The sequence below is a fragment of the Rhinolophus sinicus genome, chromosome 6 (assembly GCF_057876585.1).
Source record: "Rhinolophus sinicus isolate RSI-liver-muscle chromosome 6, RSI-T2T, whole genome shotgun sequence".
In the NCBI taxonomy this organism is placed as follows: Eukaryota; Metazoa; Chordata; class Mammalia; order Chiroptera; family Rhinolophidae; genus Rhinolophus; species Rhinolophus sinicus.
Window position 1 is genome coordinate 56,025,307 of NC_142506.1, and position 24,556 is coordinate 56,049,862.

General features: G+C 37.2%; 1 protein-coding gene across 11 annotated transcripts in view; it reads left to right on the plus strand.

The window, feature by feature from the left end:
* The window catches only part of ENAH (ENAH actin regulator), a 110,279-nt gene that overhangs the window by 81,326 nt on the left and 4,397 nt on the right, over window positions 1-24,556 (plus strand). For 3 of the 11 annotated variants that reach the window (XM_074316929.2, XM_074316927.2, XM_074316931.2), the window contains 9 exons: window positions 7,106-7,395; window positions 8,600-9,388; window positions 11,342-11,646; window positions 12,612-12,742; window positions 12,904-12,961; window positions 13,752-13,800; window positions 17,426-17,492; window positions 19,594-19,656; window positions 22,758-22,836. In XM_074316929.2, the coding sequence (XP_074173030.2) occupies window positions 7,106-7,395; window positions 8,600-9,388; window positions 11,342-11,646; window positions 12,612-12,742; window positions 12,904-12,961; window positions 13,752-13,800; window positions 17,426-17,492; window positions 19,594-19,656; window positions 22,758-22,836 (1,831 nt within the window). The remainder of the gene's footprint in view (window positions 1-7,105; window positions 7,396-8,599; window positions 9,389-11,341; window positions 11,647-12,611; window positions 12,743-12,903; window positions 12,962-13,751; window positions 13,801-17,425; window positions 17,493-19,593; window positions 19,657-22,757; window positions 22,837-24,556) is intronic. The other 8 variants (XM_074316930.2, XM_019730923.3, XM_074316928.2 and 5 more) reach the window with 5 other exon arrangements.

The window sequence follows — 24,556 nt, forward strand, 5'->3', positions numbered from 1 at the left end:
TAAGAAAATGTACTTAGAAATTAAAAAACACACAAAACAAACAGCATTAATAATAGGAGGTTTGAGAAATAAGGTTGAGGAAATTGCCCTGATAGTAGTTATAAAACATAGAGATAGTATATGAGAAAGAAAAAAATCAGATCAGGAGGTCCAACATCCAAGTAATAGGAGTTTTTAAGAGGAAAAAGAACAAAAATATAAGGAAACGCAACTTGCAAATAAATAACATAAAATATTTCCTGGAACTCAGTGACTCGATTGTGCAGGTCAGAGGTCTGCAAACTTTTTCTGAAAAGGGCCAGGTAGTGAATATTTTAGACCTGTGGGCCCGACGTTTAACTCTTCCTTTGTAGTTTGCTGTAGATGATATGTACGTGAATGGGCATGGCCAAACTTGGCCTTGGACTATAGTTTTCCAAGCCCCCTGGTCTAGATTGAAAAAGCTCACCAAATGTTCAGCCCAATAAGTAGGAAAAACAAACGAACGGAACCCACCACCAAGGCGTATCACTGTGCCATTTTAGAATACCGGAATAAAGAGAAGATTTTAAGAGCTTGGGGTGTGTGGGGGGGCCTTCAAATCCTGAGGGATTATTTCCAATTTAAACTTCCAACCTAAAACTTCCTCCTCTGCACAGCTTCTAGGAAGCTACTGGAAGGTGTATTCTGTTAAAATGAGAGAGTTCACCAAGAATGATGAAATCATGAGAGGAGCCAGGAAACAAAGACTCTGCCTTAGGAAAAAGATGAGTGAATCCCGAATGGGGCAGAAGGCCTAAGGGCGTCAGAGAGGGGTATTTCTGGGGCAAGGAAAAACAAAATAAGCAAACAGAATAATAGATCCCCTGATACGTTTGACTATATTGAAAGGGTTTACAGTTCTGATGGAGGGTTTAGGTTGAAATAGCAATAGGGATATAGAAAAAGAAGCAGATGTGTAAAAAAAATACAACACCAGAGTATTTAAAATTACCAGAGTAACAGCAGAATAACAAGGAAACTGTTCTGAAAAGTAAATATGGTCTGCCATGAATATCTAAGTGAATGTTGCTGATGCATCCCAAGTGGTGTTATGATTTAGGGGGGCGATGAGGAAGGAAAGGTTCGAGGGGCTGGAGGGTGTAGGAATTAAATCATTTGTGTAGTAGAAAGTCAGTAGATAATGTCTAAATCTGAAAAACTGAGAAGTATTAGTTCCGAACAAATGACTGTGTTTAGAAACATGAGATGAATACCACAGTGTGGAAAGTAGTTGCTTCTGGGGCGAGAATCAGAAGTGGTGAGGGGTTGGGAAGAGGATTACTGTTTTGTTATAAGCTTTGTAATAGAATTCAACTTTTTAAGCTTTGTATGTATTTTATACGTTTATGTATTGTTTTTTATGTTTAACAAGGGTGAAATTGAGTTGAAATGAATGTTTCCTTTAGACTAATCCACTACTTTTATTATAGTAGCACGAGGATCGTATAGGTTCCTGTTCTCTTCATCTGTGTATCACTTGTTCATATTGGTTTTTGATTTGGCTCCCTTGGCTGACTGATGAAAAACATATTCTGAGGAACATGAGTCATTCCTGTGTTAGTCTCAACATAGAACTTACTTTAGTTACTATCTATAAATAGCCTGCACATCACCAGCCCTACCTGAAAGTTATAAAAGGGGAGTAGTCATCCCCCCTTAGAAGCGGGGAGTTGGAGCGATGAAAGTGTACAGACCTCCAAGTAGCCTTCATAGGCACGATGGACCAAACGTTGACCGCCTCCTCTTGTGAGTATTGTCCCTTGTCTCAGGAGCTTGCTACTGTTACAACTCAATGCTCTTGTTTCAGTTTGATCCATTTTCATGTGTTTACTAATAGAGAAGTTCATGTCATGCCCACGTCGCATGATCGAAACATGTTTATGTAGTTTTCTTTTCTGACAAATATCGGTAACGTCAGAGTGGTACTGAATGTTATCAGCCCAGAACATTCTTCTTAGTCTGCCCTTCTCCTTCATATGTCAAAATTTAAATCCCTCCTTATTACCCTAACACTTCCTTACAGGTAAAGCTGAATGAAATGTATTTTTAACTTGTGCTATTTATATTTTGCTTGCTTTAAAAAAAAATAAGCCTTTGGGTCAACATAAACTAAATATGTGTTTGAGTATATAACAAAACTGTTAATCTCATTGGAAAGTGCTTTGTATGTCTCTTGGGGACAGTTGTTTTGGGGAGAAAGATATTTTGGTGTGGGGGGGAATTTCTGATATTATTTTTTAGGTGTTTTGGTGGCTTTAATATTAGTCACTTGCACTATAATTGTTTCTGAGAAAATACACATTTTAGAAATTATTTTAAAATGCATATCCTAACTTCAAAGGAAAATGAGTCTGCCCATATTTTTCTACAGTTTAGAATTAGAGCCCTTGTACTTTGAAAAAGTCTCTGGATGATTCTGTTATTGTGTGAAGAGAACAGTCAGTTGTAGATAAAACTCTAGGAAGAGGGGTCCCATACATTTCCATCCTCATGTGAGTCGGTGGTGATATTGCTCAGAAAAGCAGAATTTATAAATTTGGAAAGTGTCCCCATAAAAATTTATACAAAGTCCTGCTTTAGAGGACATGAAAGACAGAAGATTAATATACCATCCAGTTTAGGTGGGAATTATTCATGCCACTAAGGATTTGTAAACCTAAAATTTTCTGTTTGACACACTACTTTGGGAAATCTAGTTAGATGTGCCTCTTTTCAGTGAGCAGGCTAAAAATTAGCTAGGACTTTTAACACTTTCCTTTCTTACCTTCAAATTAAGAAAAGATTCAGTTAGCAAAGTCTCCTGCAGCTGTATGAGTTGCTTATGTCAATCATCTATCAATGAACTCGGGACATCTCTCTGGCATCGTGCTTTTTTCCTACATCAGTAGATACTCTTTATCTTTTATGGACTGAAAACCCTAGAATATTAGGGCATATGGAACCATCTTAAATGCCGCCATTCAGTAATTCTTCAGATGCACTTTATTCACTTCACCTGTGGTGTTTATTCTTTGTGTTAAAAGCATTGTGTTGCTTAGAAAAGCAGCCATTAACTGGGGGGTAAAAAAACCTAAAAACTTGAATAAAAGATGGAATGTACTCTTAGAATACTACTCTGTTGTTCAACTCTGAGCAGTATTTACATTATCATATTAATAACATAAATACTGAATATTGATTTAACCAGCAGAATTCCATATTCTCCTGTGACTACAGATGGTGCCAAAAAATGTATACAAATTTTAAGAAAGGAAATTGTAATACTCAATATATACCAATAACAAAAGATGAATACAAGTCACGTATACATTTTTATGACACACCTGGTATTATTGGGAGAAGTGTGTGTGTGGGGGGAGGCAGCTGCAAGAGACATCTTATTAGAAAGTCAGTAGATAATCTCTAAAGTTAAAAAATAAGAAAAGTTCAAAAGAGCTGACAGTAATTGTCATGTTGATGTCCGAGCGGGTGGTGTCCGGGGCGGGTAAGGTGTCTGCGACTCTGAGAACTCAAAGAAGATGCGTGGAGCCGATGCAAAGCAGATACCGTGTTTCCCTGAAAATAAGACCTAGCCAGACAATCAGCTCTAATGCGTCTTTTGGAGCAAAATTAATATAAGATACGGTCTTATATTAAAGTAAACTAAGACTGGGTATTATATTATATTATACCCGGTCTTATATAATTATATATAATATTATATAAAATAAATATATAATATGAGGATATTGTCATTCCTCAGAAACTAGTGATTTATCAGAAAGCATAGTGAAGTCAGTGTTGTACCCTAAAAATCTGATTTTATTATTTAGCAGTGAGTGTCCTAAACAACTGCTGCTCATAATAAGCACTGCCACAGATTTCTCCTGGTTTTGTCTTGCAGTTATTAGGTTGGTGCAAAAGTAATTGCGGTTTTTGCAGTTTTGTTTTTTAAAACCTTTTAAACCGCAATTACTTTTGCACCAACTTAATATTAAGTATGGTGATATGTCCAGAGAGTGGCTTTCTTTTTTTTATGAGAGAGAGAAGAGGGATTCATTTACTCGTCAAGTGGGCTTTTCCTTTTGTTTCATACTCAGTTTAGAAAACATGAAGGGGGGAGATTTCTGGAAAGGTCTTACTGGTTCATTTATGCTGCTGGGAGGAACAAAGGAGGCGCGCATGCACGTTCTGTCATTCAGTTCCACCTGTAATCAAGGACCCAGCCGGTTTATTAGCCGGTCCCGGGAAAGCCCCAGTTCAAGATGTCTAAATAACTATTATTATAGCTGACATTTATTGAGTGTTCCTATGTTACCAGGACTTTCTAAAGGGACTTTAAAGCATTACCTCATTTAGTCTTTCCTACAATACTTTGAAATATGCGTAAGATGAGGATAACGTTTTTGGAAGGAGGGGAGTTAACTTTTATAGCAAGATTATCATTTAGGTCCAGGTGGGTGGGAACATTTTCTTGCTCGTGTACATATGTGTATGGAAGATAATAAGCAAACTGTGTTTTAGAGCCAGCTCCAATGGGCCTCTGTAGGCTTTAATATAGTCACAAAGATATTCCATAGTCAGTATTTGACGTCTAGAGTTAAATATTTTTAAAAATCAATTATTTTTAATGTAACATTGGTTAATAACAATACATAAGTTTCAGGGGTACCATATTATAATTCGATATCTGTATATACTATAGCATGCTCACCACCAAAAGTCTGGATTCCATCCATCACCATACATTTGACCCCCATTACCCATTTTGCCCTGTCCTGCCTCCCTGTGGTAAACTACCAGTCTTAGGTGGACCTTGAGGATATTATGCTAAGTGAAATAAGTCAGAAAAGGACAGAAACCATATGATTTCACTCGTGTGGACTATAAAACAAAAAAAGAAACATGAACAAACAAAAACAAACTCATAGAGACAAAGATTTTTTTAATTGAATTGAACAAATACTGAGATATTCCATAAATTCTTAGATATGTAGATTAAAAACTATGAATGTTTTTCTAGGTGATCTTCAAATTTAATAAAATATTAATAGGATTGAGAAGATAGGTCTTGGCAGAAAGGGTAAATTTAACAAAGTGATTCTGAAATTTATCTAGAAGAAGCTAAAGGAGAATCGTTTAGAAAAACTCAAAAAGAAGAAGAAGGGTGGCTGCACCCTATTAGATGCTAAGTATATATCAGATATCAAAGTATCAAGGTACTGGTGTCATACTAGACAGACAGACCTATGAACCAAAACATTCTGGAAGTTCAGAAACAGTCAACACATATGAAGGTGACATCTTAAATCGGGGCTATCAACTATTCAGTAACGTGTGTGCCACAGAGCATTACCCCACATCTCAAACCCAGGATGAATTGCATTTGAACTAAGGATTACATTGTAAAAATTAAAAGCATCAAAAGAAAGTGTTGGTAATTATATAATCTTGTTGTGGGAAAGGGTTGCCTAAGAAAGGTATCCAGGGCAGGTCACACAAAAGAGTCATATTACTAGATTTTCTACATAAAAATTAAAAGCCATATTACCAAACAAAACAGATCTTTTCACTAGAAAATCTGTGTGTCAGTCGTGATCCTTAAGATGTAGAGGGAGGGGGGTTGGAGGATGGGTGAGAAAGGTGAAGTACAAATTGGTAGTCACAAAATAGTCACGGGGATGTGAACTGCAGTGTGGGGAATATAGTTAATAATGTAAAGACGATGTAGGGTGTCAGATGGGTACTGGACTTATCTGGGGGTCACTTCATAGATTATATAACTGTGTAACCACTGCACTGTACACCTGCAACTAATCTAAAGTAATACTGAATGTCAACTATAATTAGAGGGTACCCAAAAAATGTATACACATTTCAAGAAAGGAAAAAACTGTATTAAAATTGTAATACTCAATGTATACCGATAACAAAAGATGAGTACAAGTCATGTGTATCCATTTTTTGGGCACCTCTGGTGTGTGTGTGTATATATATATATATATATATATATATATATATATATATATATTAGCCACGGGATGTAAAACACAGCACGGAATATAGTCAATGGTATTGTAACAGTTATATACGATGTCATAGGGGTAGTAGACTTGGGGTTATCACTTTGTGAGGGGTGTAAGTGTCTAATCATTATGTTGTTTTGTACACCTGAAACTAATAATAAAAATAAAAGATGTAGTGAGAAAAGGGTTCAAAGATTAAATGAAGGCAAATGTTTATTGCAATAGTAGTAACAGTATTAGGCTAACATATCCTACCATCGGCTTAAACTATGGACAAGAAAACAATAGAATACTACGAATTCACGTAAAATAAAGACGTAAAACTATACTTAGTGCTGTAGAATACCTTTTACACTGTATTAAATGGGAGAGAAGAAAACAGATTTCAGAGTGGTAGGGAAATATCATTCTATTTTATTTGGTTTTTAAAGTTTATATGTGTATTTTTACGTAAGGAAAAGTCTGGAAGTTTGAATGCCAGAATGTTAATTGTAGTTACCTTTGGATACGATACTTCAAATAATAGAAAGTTGATTTCTTCTCAACTGTGGTTTTATTTATTTTTTCATTCGGGAAGCTTTTATTGAGCTGTTCCTGTGACTCCCTCCCCCCTCCCCCTTTGTATTTTTTAGAATGATAATGTATTACTTGTACTATGAAGATTTGGTGTCGTGTTTTAGGAAGGAAATTACAGTTTAGAAATTTTTTCATGAAGTGATTCAAATAATGCCTTGGTCATTAATGTGGTATGTTCGGTTATTTGGAAAATCCATTTATTTGCAACACTTGATTCATGGACAGCACAGAATAAAATGAGATGTAGTGAGATGTGCTGAAGCAGTCAGCCAACCATGATCCTACTAAGAAATTGTTTTCGTTTATATGAAACTGCTAGGTCATCTCTATCTAAAGTAGCTTTTCTTCATGTGAGGGAGAGGTGTCAGTTGCGTGCTCTCTCCATTGCTTTGTGTTTGAATCCAAAATGAGGTTCGTATTGGTTCATTGTGAAAGGAATAGGTTTTCAATGATGGGTAGCCATAGATGCATATTTTTAATTTCTTTTTTTTTTTTAATTTCAGGCAACTTCAGGAACAGCAGCGACAGAAGGAGCTGGAGCGGGAAAGGCTGGAGAGAGAAAGGATGGAAAGGGAAAGATTGGAGAGGGAGAGGTTAGAAAGGGAAAGGCTGGAGAGAGAGCGCCTAGAACAGGAGCAGCTGGAGAGAGACAGACAAGAACGGGACCGGCAGGACCGCCTGGAGCGGGAGAGACTGGAAAGACTGGAGCGAGAAAGGCAGGAGAGAGAGCGACAGGAACAGTTAGAAAGGGAGCAGTTGGAATGGGAGCGAGAGCGGAGGATACCAAACACCGGTAAGGAGTGTACACATTATTCCGTGTTCTTGATACCTGGGTTTGGATGGTGGGCGATGTTTGGTGGAGTTATGTATTCAGATATTTCACACTTGAGATGCTTGGGATTAAGCACTATGATTGGAAACGATGAAAAAGACGCAGCAATTGCTACTTTAACATTTTCTTTTCATTTCGCTCTGTATTGCGTTTATTGCTTGGAGACTTAAAGAAAGCTCTTGGAAATTTTTATTCTGGCATTCTGATTCTTCTAACTCCCTATAAATTGGCTATAAAATATAAGTATGTTTTTATGGGAAATTTTTTTATATTGGAAGAGCTTGGATTATATTTCCCTTTTGAGATTATTGCTTAAATTGTCTTGAATACTGTAGTATTATAGTACCATTCAACAAGACATTTGCTGGATTGTATTCCTAAGTTAATTAAATTTAATTCCTAAGGAATTAAAAACAGTAGGTGAAAAATATCCTCTCTAAAACTGACTAGTTATTTCAATATATGTTTTAGTATTGCGGAAAAAATAGTGATAATTACTAAATCTAATGGAATTTATTGAAAGACCTAAAGGGTTAAGATATGACTGAAAGTTTGAACTCCTTTGATATTCATTAAAACGAACAATTATTGTAGGATCGAAGAATTATTTTTTATTCCATATGGCCTATATGAAAAGTCTCAGTGTGCGTTGATTAAATATTGGTTGATTGGTTTGTTTTTAACTGTCTAATTGTTTTCTGGGGTTATAGCCAGCAAAAAAACGTTTTCCTCAAGTAAGCATTGAATGGGGGGGTTCCTAGCCCTTTACAATAAATGTTGGCCAGTTTTGCTAGAACGTATTCTTCTGTTGGTGTTCCTATGACTGCAATCTTAATGTCCTTTTAGTGGGCTAAATAATTGAAATTAAGACTACAGCTACTATCGGTTTCTTGTAAAGGATAAGCTAATCAACTTAATTTATTAATCTACTTATTAGATAAAAAGAAAACTTATTTCATCCTCTTCTGGATCTCAAAGTGCGTTTAGAAGTTAAAACATTTCTCGGGTGAAATCGGTTATTTGTACGCGTGCCTAATTCTCTGTACTAACTGTAGTCTACATTTATACATTTTGTCTGAATGCTGGTTTTGTGGCTTTACTAGCTCCCTTTTTCTCTCTCCTTTTTTATCCCGTCTTGTGCTGCTGCTTTGTACCTTCTGTCCAGCTCCACCTTCCGACAGCTCCCTGTATAGTGCTCCACTTCCGGAGTATGCCAGTTGCCAGCTTCCTTCAGCACCTCCTCCATCATATGCTAAAGTCATCTCAGCTCCAGTGTCAGATGCCACTCCTGATTATGCTGTAGTGACCGCTTTGCCACCTACTTCCACACCCCCTACACCACCACTTCGACACTCAGCGACACGTTTTGCAACCTCTTTAGGGTCAGCCTTCCACCCCGTTCTTCCCCATTATGCTACGGGTCCTCGTCCTCTGAACAAAAACTCTCAGCCTTCTTCTCCTGTGAACACACCCTCTTCTCAGCCTCCAGCTACGAAGCCCTGTGCCTGGTCTACTTCCAATTTTTCGCCCCTCCCTCCATCTCCTCCAATCATGATTACCAGCCCCCCAGGCAAAGCTACTGGTCCAAGGCCTGTTCTCCCTGTTTGTGTTTCTTCTCCTGTGCCCCAAATGCCTCCATCCCCGACAGCACCCAATGGGCTGCTTGACTCGGTCCCACATGCAGTGTCCCCGCCGCCTACCTCAGGGCCCGCAGCACCAGCTCCGCCTGCACTGCCTTCCCTCGCACCACTGTCACACTGTGGATCTCAAGCTTCTCCTCCAAGCACCCCTGTTGCCTCAACTCCCTCATCCAAGCCTAGTGTTCTCCCTTCTCCCTCTGCAGCTGCCCCTGCCTCTGTGGAGACTCCTCTAAACTCTGTGCTGGGGGACTCCTCTGCTTCTGAGCCAGGCTTGCAGGCAGCCTCTCAGCCGGCCGAGACTCCAGCCCAACCGGGTAAGGCTTCCGTTACTGCTGCCAGCAGCTAGTCACTCGGAAATATTACATGTCAACCACGTTACGTGCCTAGAAGAGTGGGGAGGACGGTGTTGCTTCTTGAACATCTCTATGCCATCGTGCCATATCAGTTGTAATTTAAAAAATTAAAGTAGAGAAGAAATGTGGTTTTCTTTTCTGTTTGGATTAATTGCATTTGGAGGATCGATATAAAGGATTTCCATATTGCACTAGACTCTGGCATCTTTGGCAGTATCGTAATTGGAGGTGTTTTCCAGTAGGTAAGGCCCCCTCCATCATGCATTTCTTTTAAACTTCACTAGGAAAGCAATTCTTCACACATTTGATGTGTACAGTAAATACGGGATCTAAGTTGTCTTCCTTTAATTTCTGGAAAACTTAGACATATATTTAGCACCCAACAGTAGTCATTACATGTATAATCCTAGAGTCTCCTGTGTATCCGTTGTGATCTGGGACCCTGTTTCATTTTGGCCTTTCCTATGTTGGGCTTCCCTTGTTGGCCTTTCCCATATTGGACTTCCAGAGATGGCCGCCACCCTAAACTCTGTGGAGCAGCCTGCCTTTGCGGGAGGGGGTGGACAGGTTGGCGGGCTTGATGTCTGCCCAAAGGGTCCCATGGTCCCAGATTATAAGTAGCAGGCTTACAGGGATAGCAGAGAGAGAATAGCATCTTCTAGGTATGCCCTTCCCCCCACCCCACCCCCGTGCCTAAACCTTGCTGTCATAGTAACGCAAGGGAGGATGTAATCTTCTAAGTATAGATTATTTGTAAGTAGAGAAGGACCTGGCTCTGTAAGTAAATAAGAAGATGCTTAGCAACGCCCCCCCGCCCCCCTTTTGTGGCAAGAATTGACAGGAAGGAATATGACAACAAATAATATACTTAGAAAGAAACAGTCAGGATTTAAACACGCCTCTTTAAAAATCGTAATTCTTAGGGTAAAGTAATAAGATAAGACTAATTGTTGTGTAGGTCACACGGCCGACGTGCCGCATCCTCAGAGCTCTGACAACCCTGGAAAACTGACAGCCCCTTCCACTATCCTTTTCTTCAAGCAGCGTGTTTTCAGCTTACGTGACTGCGCAAAGTTAGCAGTTTCAAAAGCTGTACCACCCAGTGTGCAAAAGCACTTAATGTGTCCCCAAACACCCCTTTTAAGCCTGGGTTAAGAGAGTCCCTCCTGGTTCAGTGTTCCTATATGAAGTAAGTTCTTGTTCACTCTCTAAGAGTTGGGCGTTTCTCTCTTACCCCGTCTTCTAGGCTGAAAAGCTCTACTTCACATTTTATTTCATTGAATGATTTCGGATAGTTATTTTCAGGTTTTACTTTGTCCTAGTAGATTCCTCCTTTACTTCATGATTCTCAGCTATCGCTACACATTGGAAAATTAGATGTGGAATAATTTAAGATTTTGAAGCCTGGGGTCCACGCCTCCTTCATGTTCTCAGTCCAGCCCCTTTGGGTTATCTATAAACAAGTAAATAGGTCTGCACTAATGTAGAATTTATTGTCTCCACGCTTGGGTTTACACAGATTATTTGGGGTCTGTTATTTAAAATAGTACTAACTTCCGTCATAGACACTATTTTGTTTTTTCAGGGATGCTGCCTCTCTTCCAAATTTTATCAACATTTATTTACTAAATCTCCACGAACAAAAAAGAAATTCTGATTAGATGATCTGTTGTGCAGTTCTAGTAATAAAGCTGTAGCATTAAAGTAAGCAGGTGTACACGTCGGCTTTCCATTTTAGTTACTTTTTCGTACGAGCCTAGACTTTAAATATCCTTGATAAATCGAACTCATTAATAGTACGTAGTAAATGTTTGAGCCATCAGTTTAATCTGGCATGGCATTCTGAGTACCTTTCCACATAAGATACTGGTTCGCTCTGTGCTGATGGTCTTATTTCACCTTTCTTTCTCTCAGGCATTGTCTTGGGACCACCTGCACCTCCACCCCCGCCCCCACTCCCACCAGGGCCGGCCCAGGCTTCAGTGGCCCTTCCTCCTCCCCCAGGACCCCCTCCTCCCCCACCACTTCCGTCCTCAGGGCCGCCCCCTCCCCCTCCTCCACCCCCTCTTCCTAACCAAGTCCCCCCTCCTCCACCGCCGCCTCCCGCTCCTCCTCTTCCTGCATCTGGATTTTTTGCGGGATCCATGTCAGAAGACAATCGCCCGTTAACTGGACTGGCAGCTGCGATTGCTGGCGCAAAACTTAGGAAAGTGTCACGGGTAAATGCATTTCCAAATTACTGTATTTTTTCTGTGTGCCTTGTTCTTTCGCAGTATCTAAAATACTGAATTTATCGTATTCTGATTTTATGAACGCTATTTGATTAACTTCGTTGATTTAAAAAATTGAAATAATTTAAACTTATGGAAAAGTTGCAAGAATAATACAGTTTCTGTAAACCCATCACTTGGACTCACCAGTTGACATTTTACAAATTTCCCTTGTTCTTTCTGTGTGAGTGTTCCCTTCTACAGAAACACACATGTACACGCGCATTCCTCTTTTGTCTGAATTGAGAGTAAGTCAGAGACCCCATACCCCTGTTTCCCTGTATACTTCATTGTGTATTTTGTAAGAACAAGGACATTCAGTCATATGACCACAATGTAATTATTAAAATCAGGAAACTTAATTGATAGAATACTATAATCTACAAATTGTTCCAATTTCTTCTATTCTCCAATAATGTCTTTTATGGAATTCTTTTTTCTAGTACAAGACCACCCATTACATTTAATTGTAGTGGCGCTTTAATTTGCTTTTAGTCTGTAACAATTCCTCATTCTTTCATGATCCTGATATTTTTGAAGACTATAAAACAAGTAGTTCGTAGCTCATCCTTCAGTTTGGTTTATCTGATGTTTCCGACAAGAGTTACGCAATTTTTGTTTGGCAGGTTATGCATTTTTTACCAGTAAAGTAATAAGTCCTTTTCAATGTATCACACAAGGGGCCATGTGATACAGTTTTTTTTCCATTATTGGTGATGTTAGTTTTGATAATGCTTCCATTGACATATAAAGTCAATGCTATTCACCCTATTGGTTCTTAAGAAGATTTAATATAAAAAATAGATGTTTTTTGAAATTAATGCTTATATATCCTTCTGTTTTGAATATAATACAGTAATAAACATGGGCTTGACTAACATAGGAGTTTATTATGTATGTATGTTCTCATTAAGATGGAGGATGCCTCTTTCCCAAGCGGGGGGAATTCCGCCTCATCCAAAACAGACACGGGTCGTGGAAATGGACCCCTTCCTTTAGGGGGCAGTGGTTTGATGGAAGAAATGAGTGCCCTGCTGGCCAGGAGGTAAGTGAGCAATTACATGGACCTGTCCAGAACTGAGAGTATTTTGTTAATTTTGTTCCAAATATGATTTAGCTAGATTCAGTTCTTCACTTTTGGAGAAGTAGATTTTATAGTAAGAATTAGATGATTTAAAAAAAAAATCCAATTTACCTTCTTTCTAGGAGAAGAATTGCTGAAAAGGGATCAACAATAGAAACAGAACAAAAAGAGGACAAAAATGTAAGTTAAATATCGTCTACTACACCTGAAAATGTGAAATTCAAGCATAGATAGCTCATTCAGGAAATCGTGTCAAAGATTCATTTGAACTTAATTAAGATGAACTTACAATTGCTTCTTTTTTACTCTTAAGGTATAAAAAATGTCTCGTTTCGAGCATTATTTGTGAATTTTTACTGGCATTCTTAGTAAAATGCGTTGACTACGGGGCGTTGTAGAGAAAGCACTGAAGTTCAAACCTACGTAGTTTAATTCTGTGCCTAAGCCAACCATTAAACGAATGAATGACCTTCCACTCGTTTCTGTTTTTTCTTCTGAGGGTCTGTTTCCTTGCACTGAAACTGAAGGAATAAGACTCAGTTGGCAGTTTTCAAATGTTTCCCCAAGGAGCCCTGTGGTTATTGGCCGTGTTTCCCTTCCCAGTTCATCTGGGCGAACTCTACTGTATCTGTTCTGTATATTGATGTTTCACAAACAATAGAATTGTTTTTCCTGCTCCTGTTGGCCATCTTTGATGCCGTTCCCCCAGTCCCTCATGTCTGGCCTGATAACATTGACTAATGCAGTTCTCAGTGAGAACAATGTGGAAGGGAGCTCTGGGGATACAGGAGGGGAAATGCTAGGAAGGTAAGAGAAGAAAAGTCTAACATAGACGGGAGAGAAGACTGACAAAGGAAAAAGTGGGAAATGGCAGAGGGAACATTGGAAATGGGAGGATAAAACACTAAACACATATATAGCAGGTTTCTGGTAGATGTGATATTATTAACACGGATTTCTGTGTTTTTAGGAAGATTCAGAGCCTGTACCTTCTAAGGCCTCTTCAACAAGTACACCTGGTAAGTTCAAGAGATATATTTTAACCTTTATAAACTTACTCTAAATAGTAATATTACCCAGTTGAAAATCCCCCATTTTCCCATATTTGCATCAAGTGACTGCTTGGTTCGTAAAATGGTAAAGTTTTTGTTCACACTTGAAAGCACTAACTTTTGTTTTCCTCTGCCTTTTGTTAACCCAGAAGCACCTGTTAATCTCTGATATTGGGAGAGCCACTAAAACCCAGAGTTTTTATCTGATGATTTATTCTTTGGAAATCATAATTGTTACAAATTCTTGTGTATTAATGATTTCAGGTTAGTCACTAAAACAATGAAAAATACATTATCAAGTGAAATGGAAGTATTTTTGATAATTGATTCTTAAAGGTAACGATTAAGAGAGCATGTTAGCTAGCGTTAAATCTGAAATATTTGAAAACATTCTCAATTGAGAAGTTGTCATTTTACCATTCATTTGGGTAATCGTGATAATCAAGGAAATAAAGCATCTAATTTGTAAGGGAAGGTCTCCTTAGGGCTTTTGGGAAATGTTCTTGAATTTAGTGAAATTTCTGACATTGAGAACTCTTGGGCATAGATTATATTACTTAGAATATTAACAAAAATTAAGTACTTCACTGGAAGTACTTAATGAGTACTATATCCATGATGGGAATATGAGATTGTTACATATTCACATGTCATTTCTTTATACTTGACTAAAAGACTAGAGGCTCAACTAGATATTCACCCCCATATCTAATGTGGAATGAAGTGACATAAATAAATTTGACGAATAAATATCTAGAATGGTCCACAAGAAACCATTATGGAGAAATGTCTATATTAATGCTTACTCGATTTGGAGACTACTAGCTGCTTCTGAACTCCACTTTTTAGAAAACATACTTCTGTTTTTGTGGTTATAACCCATTTGCCAAAAAAAAAAAAAAAAATCATTCACATTATTAATATGACTATTCAGTAGTCTGATTGTGATAATTAACATTGTGACTTTGTGAACTATTTTCCCTCAGCTCTTTGTTTTTCCTTTGAATAGGACTCAAATCAGTTTACATTATCTTCATTAAAAATTATCTGGTTTGTGACCCACTTATTTAAATTTTATCTTTCTTCTGTAAGCCCAAATTAATTATATATGTTGTTACCAAGACCATAGATATTTTAGAACTCAACTATAATTTAGGGCCACAGAACCTTTTAAAATTTGAAAAGCGCTAGGAGCCGTCTCCTCAAGGAGGGAAAAATCATATTTTTATACAAATTTGCTCATAATTTCGGCATTTTCATGAATTCCTGAAGGTCATCCATGGACCCCCACGTTAACAACTCCTTATGTAATAGGTATCCCCTTATTTAAAATAGGGAAAACTATAGCATGGAGTGTGTGTGTGTGTGTGTGTGTGTGTGTGTGTGTTTGCGCGTGTGCCATATGTATAAAACCAAGGATTCAGAAGGGTTGAGGGCTTTTTTCATCGCTTGTTTCATTTAGGTTTTTTTTTTTAATTAGCATTGTGTCAGACACTTGACAAGCCAAAAAAAAGTGAAAGATAAAGTCCTGAGCACAAGAAACTCATATCCAGCTGAGAAGATGAGACACACACACAAGTGAAAAGTTAATCTTTTACAACCACATGTTAAATATTAAATAATGTGTCAAAGTAGGAGGACATTGTATAGTCTGGAGTGACCTGGGTCATCTCTGTAGAGAAAAATGACATTTTACTGTCCCTTGAAGAGTATTTAGTTTGGCTGACAGTATGTGACATTTCAGAAAGTGGGTATAAAGCATGAGCACAGATGGGGAGCTAGAGATGAGCAAGAAGAGACTAGGAAGCAGTAAGGTGACTCACCTGCCTAGGATGGAGAATACTTTTTGAGGAGTATTGGGAAAAAGGTTCCGAAAAGCAAGTTAGACCCAACATGTGAAAGCTTTTTATGAAAAGATCAGGAGTTTAAACTTGATCCTGCAAGTAGAGAGTTCACAATCAACTGAAACTTTTAGGAACATTACAATGGCAGTTGTGAGCAGTGTGACGTAGAAAGCAACCTTGGTAAGGCAGCTGGTGCCAGAAGGATCCAGTGTGTTTCCAAAGACCTGAGCTAGGTAACCCAGCCTCTGTGCTTCATCCTGAGCACCCCTTAGAGATAGGACAGTGTCACTGCCTGCAGGGCTGCACTGAACTGCTCGTCCTCAAAAAGAGAGGTGCCCTTAAAAGATGAAAAGATGGCCTAGCTGATTGAGAAAGGACCTCAGCCAGCTGTTAGACACCTTAGCACTCGCTGCACCTGATTCCCTTGGAATTATTTCCTCATCTCTCCACCTGCCTCTATTTTCGTGACAGCGTCCTGATGACCCTTCCCCTGCCTGTCCAGTTCTCCTTCAGTTTCATTCAGGACTTCCCTCTTTTTGTCTAGTCTGGCACATGTGTTTTGGATGTGTTTCTGATTCTGTCTGTCCTGGACCTCTTCATCTGATAATTTGATGTCAACTTGGGGTGGTCGATGAGAGAATGTGTTAGCTGTGAGAATACAAAAGAAGGAATCACAAAGTCTAATTAAAAAGGGAGGAATTGATGATTGATTGATTAATGAGGAGTAAAGCAGGACTAATGATGACTTTACGCTTTCACACCTAGAAGACTGAATGCAACAGAAATCCAGAACAAAAGTACTGTTTAAGGGAGCGTTTGAGTTAAGTTTTGCATACGTGCAGTTTCAAGAGAGGACAAGCTACTATCTAACAAGCTACTACCTAAGAATGTGCAGGAACCAGCTGAGGAGCTGCATTGGAACTCGGAGCAGTTTCCTAGTGGCAACTGTGCAGTGAGATCACAGCTCAGAGTTAGACTTGATTCTCGTGTGGCCTAAATGCTTCCATGATAAGTCTTCACCCAGTCGGCAATGAGTCAGGCCAAATTAGAAAAACAAATCAAAGCACAATAGACTGCTGACCAGTGAGTCACTCCGTAGTTTCTTCTGTATTAAGGGTTTAGAGTAAACTTATTTATATTTGACTGGAATTGTCTGCTAAGTCCCAAGAATTGGTTTGTTTGAGAATTAAGGAAGTTCAGTAGAATTTCATGATTCTGAAATTTGTTTTGAACTGTTTGAATTTTTTTCCAAGAAGACTATTTGATTTTAGATTAAATATTGAAATTTATGAACACATTAAAGATTCTACTTTTTATTTGTTTTAACCATTGGCACCAAGAGTAGTTTAAAATAGTATAGTTAATACTGTCCCATTCTAATAAGTTTTTACTATCTCCTAATTTGAAATAATTTATACTATTTTAACTAATTAAAAATATCCTACTCTTATTCTGATTATCCTATTTTACTAGAGCAACTTCTTTCCATCCAGAGTTTAAACTTGTAGTATTTTTAGATTTAACAATCTAAGTACATTCTAGGGAAACTTGTCACTTCTCATTTTAAGGTCTGAAATTGTACAAATTAGAATCCTGACAGATTTTAATTAAAGTTCAGAATTAAATTTAAAAATTTTTTATTTATAATACCGTGTAAATCTGTATAATGGTGTTTAGTATTTTATTTGTTTTAAAAATAGCTGGGAGCGTATAGGATATTTAATAATTTATGTTCTTTATTTTTAAAGAACCAACAAGAAAACCTTGGGAAAGAACAAATACAATGAATGGCAGCAAGTCACCTGTTATCTCCAGGTATCAAATTTTTTTTTCTGAGGTTTATGTTACATTTATATCCAAAGAGAAATTGACACCTACATTTTTATTGTAGAAAAAATGGAAGGGTAGATTTGAAATTGTACTATGGAGCAAACAGAACACCTGGAATCTACTACTGTTGGGCAATCACTGAATCCAAAAGAAGCGTCTGTTTTAAACTGAAAAACAACTGGAGAGAAAAGACTGTAGTGTTTAAGAGAGAGCAAAATAAAACCTGAAATTTTGCATTTGTAAAGTAGATTTATTGCTCTCTCAGTGAAATTTCTAATTATATTCAAGTTAGAAAAGTTAGTGCCCAGAAACAAGACTAGTTAATTCATGTGTCTACAAGTGGCTGAGTGGGCATGGTTAAGAAAATTCAGTATTCCTTAGGTTGGCATACTTTATTATCATAACTAAATTTGTATCTCAGGCCTTGAAGTTAGGTGAAACTTTTTCTTGGTTTATGAGACAGTTTAAAGGACTCGTTTTTTTCCCCCCCAGAAACAAAACATATTTTTCCTAGAGACTAAAGAGTTTTTTGCCTTGTCTTCCTCAGGTAGTTGCCTTATTTTTGCCTCATACAAAACAAACTTGTCTCTACTTACAAAAACCTAATAAAGAAAAGTACAGAGCTAGACCCCATATTATCACAGGTCTGTTCTGTATTAGCCTAAATCTAAATTTGGATTTTGTGTGGTTCTTTCTGATGAGAGGCAAGATTTGGTCAGGACAAAATTATTTAAGCTCCACAAAAAAACTGGGCCTTTGGGAATGTATAGACACTTTTAGTTTCTAAGTGACTAAAAGATGGGTACATTTGATTTTAGAGGAAAATGCAGGAATTGCTTTTGGTGGACATGTTTTTTCAATAGGTAGGAAAAATTGAACATTTGTGTTTCTCAGATACCTAATTGATGAGGCCTTCTAATGCATCTCTAGTAGTTGTTACAGATTTTCTTCAGTAGTTCATTATGAAGCCTGATTTATCAAGTACATATCAGAAAACAGAATTGTGATGTGTCATTTGTGCTTTGAAGGTGTAAATTGTGACGGGGAAGTCTTTTTCCTTTGCCACTACTATTCATCCCTGCTTCATTGATAGGAATTCCATAGTTGTGAGCTTGCCTATAGCTAAACCTTGATTCATGGCAAAAAGCCGTTTCGTGGAAGGGACGTGGAAGAGGCTGTCCAAATGGAATGTTCCTTGATGCATTTGAGTTCATTTAGTGATGGAGCAAATATTCTTGGAAAGGTTTTTCAGACTTTTAAAGGAAGTTTAATAAGCGTTCTAAAGGTCACCATTTCTAAAAAGTGTTTTTATATAGATTAATCAAATATTGGTTCTTATTATTAAGTAACGCATTGTATAGTCTTGTTCTGATTCTAATAGATAGTTTTCCTCTAAGTGTGCCTCTTCCTTGCACAGTAGTGGAAGCACCCATTTCTTTTCTGAATATCCACATCAAAATTATGTTGGTGGTAAGATGGGTTAATATCTTGTAATGTACATGTGATATTGCATTATGCTGTATTTATTAAGTGAAGGTGTCAGGCAGAATAAAAGCAAGACTTTGTGGTTAAAATTGCTTTCAACTATGCCTGGAATGTAACATTGGAAAGTTTGTGAATTCTTACTATGGTTTTTAAGAGCTTACAGATCCTGTGTTCAAGATGGAAAAAAATGGGCTTTACATGCCTTCTGAGAAGCGTTAATTTTGTATACTTCAAACTACAATGATTTTTTATTGTGCTTTTTATTTGAGGCGATAGCTTTATATGCACTCTAATAGAAATGGCTTCGTGTTTTAATACTTGTTGAATCTTTGTGGGTAGATTTGATTGTGTCTGCCATCTATAAAAGTAATGATTTTTAAAAATTCTTTGTAATTAAGTAAACAGTGTCCTCACATAACTAGAATTCATCTCCAAATACCTTTTTTTCACTTGAAAACAAAAACGATTATTTGAAGGTTAATGGACTCCTTTAGTTTTTACTTTGTTTGCTGTGACTAAAAACCTATAAACGATAACATAATGAGAATTATTTCTTAAAGTTCTATTGTATACCCCTTTAAATGGTTTTTCCCCTTCATAGACGGGATTCTCCAAGGAAAAATCAGATTGTTTTTGACAACAGGTCCTATGATTCATTACACAGGTATCATCCTGATGTGACTTTGTGATTTGAGACTTTTAAGTAACACGTTCAGGATAGGGCTGAGCTTTTTCTACGTGGATTGGTAATCACCACAAGGGAAATATTTAGGAAGGTTGAATCTATCATGTTCAGCTTTATTTAGAACACTTTAAAAAAAAAAATTGTAAGAGATTTTAATTAGAAAAATGAATAGTATTCATTTCCTGCCATCACTGTATAGTCGGATTAAGAAAAATATAAATGGTAAACATCAGAAATATTAGAATGGGAATCAAAGGCCGTATATTTTCTATCTAGGCTGTTTGTAGCATTTGCATTTTCTTGTAAAGGCTGTTCTTTTTGTGAGTATGAGATAAGGCTTTCTAAAAATGGAATAGAAGAGCCTGTTTTATTTGACACTGGAACACGAGACAATAATTGTGGATAATTTATTCATTGAGGAAAATCTCTGTTTCCTAGGTACTTTATAGTAAATTGAGTATCTTTAACAACCTAGCATTTAACATCCTGTGCAGATGATTTGTTTTCTAGCATGAGTCCTGTTATACCATTTTTCAATTAAGGAAACAACATGTGAGTCATGTGTTTCTTTCTTAATTAAAAAATTGACAATCTTCTCAAATCCTCAAGCGATATTTAGAGTTAATTTGGCAGAACAGGAACTTAAGTATTGTAGTTATTTTATAGGTAGATATCTAGATGCAATACTCTCATTATGAAGTAATAAGAACCTCTGAGAAACCCTCATATTTTGTTACCAATTATGGTGAAAACCCATAGGTTGAAAATAAGTGAGATTTACCCATGTTACTATATGCACCTGTTTTTAAAGATACACATCAAATCCACTGGGAACATGAATTAAATAATATTGGAGGAGATGTTTATGGCAGTAAGGAGCTCTGTAATCAGACTCTATTTGGCCAAATTGTTAATTGGCTGAAATTATTTTCATGCCATTGATGATTAAAATATTTGATAAGTTTGTCAGCCAGTTAAATCTGCATAAAATGTTTATATTATAATAGTGAAATAGTTTTTTCCTGCCTTTTTTGAGGTGATTTAATTTTTATGACCCAAAGACTTATTAGACTTATTAGTACATAGAGGGAAAAATAGCATTTAACAATGAGATTTGCTGTTGTAAATCTTCTCAGTTGTCTTGCTGCTTTCACACATAGAGCCTCCTGGGACAGTGTTGTTGACAAACCTTTTTTTAAAAAGTGGTGATTACTTCTTTCCTTCAGTATGAAAAGTTCCCCCCTTTAGTTAATTATCATGGTGGTGGTGCTGGTGGTGGCGGTGGTGGTGCTGGTGGTGATGGATTGCATGTTAGCATGAATTCAATTTTTTAAAAAATTGCATGTTTCCACAATTGTTTATTCTATAACAACAATATTTTTCTGCATTGTTTAGTAACTATGGATATAGTCATAACCTACTGCCTGGTTAAGTAGCAGGATAAAGTTAAATCACATGAATTTCAGGGGTACTCGTTATAACATAGAAGAAAATAATTAGCGAGGTGTACCACTGAAATGTGAAAAGCAGAAGAAAAGCAGAGTAATTGTTAATGATTTAATTCTGGAGAGCAGGAATAGACAGCAGTGGGTAAATGAAACGCACAGCAGGGCGACCGGTAAGAATGCTTGACTAGACCAGACAGAGCACCGTGCATGATGCCATCCTGTGGAATTAAGTAGTCTCCTCGGTAAAGTAAAAAGGTGTAGCATCATCACAGGAGGAAAGGAAATATGTCATAAATCTTCTTATCCCCGACGGTGCCTACCTCATGCTTATTGAATGAAGTTTTCTGAAAGTTACTATATTATTTTCCTTGTTCATATAAGCACAGCAGCAGATACCTAATGAAATAAAATTGGCCGACTTCCTTCACAGCAACCTTTTAAGTAGTCATATGTTTGATGTTAAACCAAATTAGCTCAATATTTCACCTTCACAAACAATGCCTATGGGTTTGAGGTATAACATGCCTTCTAAAAATTGTGCAGTTGTAATTTTGGGAGTTATTAAACCTCTTGGTTCAGATTTCTTAACATTGGTACTCTACAAAATTGAAACTATGTGGCTTGACTAATGGTTTTAATTTTCGTTGATTTATGGCCCTTAAAGAGTGGCCACTTACCATACTAAACCAGAAAATAGAGAACCCAGTTAAAACTAGATTTTCCACTGAGGATTTTCTTTTATTGTCAGAATTGGAAAGGGAACCATGAAAAATTTATTCAGTATTGAAACTTATGCTTAAAATATACCTAATCCCTAAGACTTATTTCTTCAAGTAAAATTTTTAATAGCAGCTAAATATTTGAAAATGCAATAATAATTGACAATCAACTTCTGTGTGGCATTTCCTTTTTTAAAAACGAAATAAGTTTATGGAAGTAGTTAGCCAGAAAGACAGCATTTGAATGACAGCCCCATAAATACCTCATCAGGAAATAGCTGTATAGCCTGGACGTGGATATACTTTTAACTTAATAATCATTTTCCCAAGATTCTTATTTATTTTGATGCCTGAAATGGAATAAAACATAAACCAAAACAATCATGCTTACTAAAACGTTTTTTTCCCCACTGCAAACCAAGGTATAGAATTTGTCAGCTGATTCATATTAGAGTAAAATGTTTGTCTTCATATTTTCCCTTCCACTGGTTTGTCAGGTATTTAGTAAATAATGTATCATTTCAAAAGGAGGAGAAAACAAGATTGTGTCACTTGGGCCTCGGATGTTACAGCCAGCTTTTCGTCTCTGTCTTGATCAACATGTCACATGTCACCTGGTTATCTGCCTCCTGCCCAAAGAACGTTGTCTTCTACTCTTTACTGAAAAAAGGCTCGTCATCTTACCACCTTTTTCTGATTTCTTTACAAATAACTGAAAATCCTGAGAAAAGTGAAAAATAACTTGGTTTTATGTTCTAATCAGTCTTCCAACTTGGACAAATAACTTTTTAACACACTGTGTTTTAAGACATGTACTTAAATCTGGTGTTGGGTTGGTAAATGTACAATTACTTACGGACTCATCAAATGCCCTAAGTGTTGTTTACCTGTCTGGGAAATCTCATTTGTACAGACCAAAATCTGCACCTTCATCCCAGCCCAGTGCCAACGGAGTCCAGACAGAGGGAATGGACTACGACAGACTGAAGCAGGTAAGCGCACCGGCAGCCGTCCTTTGTTTGTACCTGCCCTTTTTAACAAAATAGCGTGTGTGCATGTGTTTGACAGATCGTGAATGTGCTTAAAAACAATCTAGAGTTAAGATATTTTTCTATCAATTAAGCAATGGCATTAGTACCATATTATTTTTCTCAAATCCTCATTTTTTGGTTCAGTGAGTTCGAGCAAGTTCCAGGAGTGGTGATGGGTGGGGCAATGTTTAATTTTATAGTACAAACTATAAATGGAAGTGCGTGGTTACTAGAAGTGCATGGTTACTGTAAATGGAAGTGCAGTTGTTAAAAGGTGGGGAGGGCTCCCACTTTTCAGTTACATTGGCAAAAATGGACCCAGCAAATCTGGTTTTAGAAAGAATGTGAGGAAAATAGGCACTCTTGTATACTTCTGCTTTCTAGGAAGCAGTTTGGGAAAACAAATCGAAAGCCTTAAATGTCTTCCCTTTGAACCCAGCAATTTCACTTCTAAGAATTTATGCTAAGAACGTATCGTAGAAGTATATAAACTTATCGTATGGGGAAGGGCTCTGCAACCATTACGGAACCATAATTGAGAATCTTTAATAATGAACTGTGAATACAGTGCACCTTAGTAAAGCGACTGTCAGTTTTGCAGACCTGAGTACAGATGGGCCTGTAATGAAAAGTTTAAAGTTTGTCTCCTCGCCCTGCACTGCAGGATAACCTCTGAAAATAATGGTTACATGAATCACTGTAATAGCATTCACTGCCTGTCTGGTGCCCTTGCCAGGCATTCCCCAGGGTGTTAGCATAACTGTTTCCTTATCCTCATAGCGGTCACATCGTGTAGTGTTTAGATTCAAATCCTGCACACCTGAGGTTCAGACAAGTTAAATTTACTCAATCCCATAGCTAAGGACGTAGTTGAGTGAGGATTAGAACCCAAATGTTTCTTCACAGCCCATTTTCCCCATTCTATCAGTCATTTTTTTAAAATGTTGGCAAAGGTTTGGGTGGGGCTGAAAAAGAGACCAATAGTGTTGCAGTAATATGAGTTCAAAATAAAAGTTAAATAGGAATGAAAGAGAAATAGTAACAATAATTTCATAGAAACCTAGTTTTCGTACTTCTGCAGTATTATTATTTTTTTTTTTTGCGTGCTATTTCAAAAGTTAAATTGAGTTATGTAATTTGAAAGGGAAGCCTGCGGTCATTGCTAATCAAGCCCTGTTTTCCTGTGTATTAAATAATAGCTTTCCTTTCTTGAAAAACGCTTTAAAACAGAACACTCACACACCCTTTACCATACGGTAAATTCTTGGCTCTCTGGAGTCGTCGAGCAGAAGAGGATAGATTTGCTTTTCAGACTGCTTTTAAGATGAATGAGAATAAGGATGTCTGTTAGTCCATATAATAACTTCTGTGCCTCTGTTTCCTCATTGGTAAAATAGAGGAATGCAACTAATTGATAGTTTCCAACTTTATTTTAAACAGGAAAAGCTTTTTAAAGAAATGAGCCTTAAACACAGAGCAATTTAATTTTACCTGAGATGTGTGCAGTATCAAAGGCACGTAATGCGAAACTAGTCCTTGCTAAGGATAGCTGTTATTTTCCACCCATTAAATGTGTGCCACCTTGTCATAGCCCTTTCAGTTCTGGATCGTTTTTTTATGGGGTGGGGGTGGGGGGGTCCATTATTTCAAAGGGAGCTTAATAAAGAGAGATTCTGCAAAA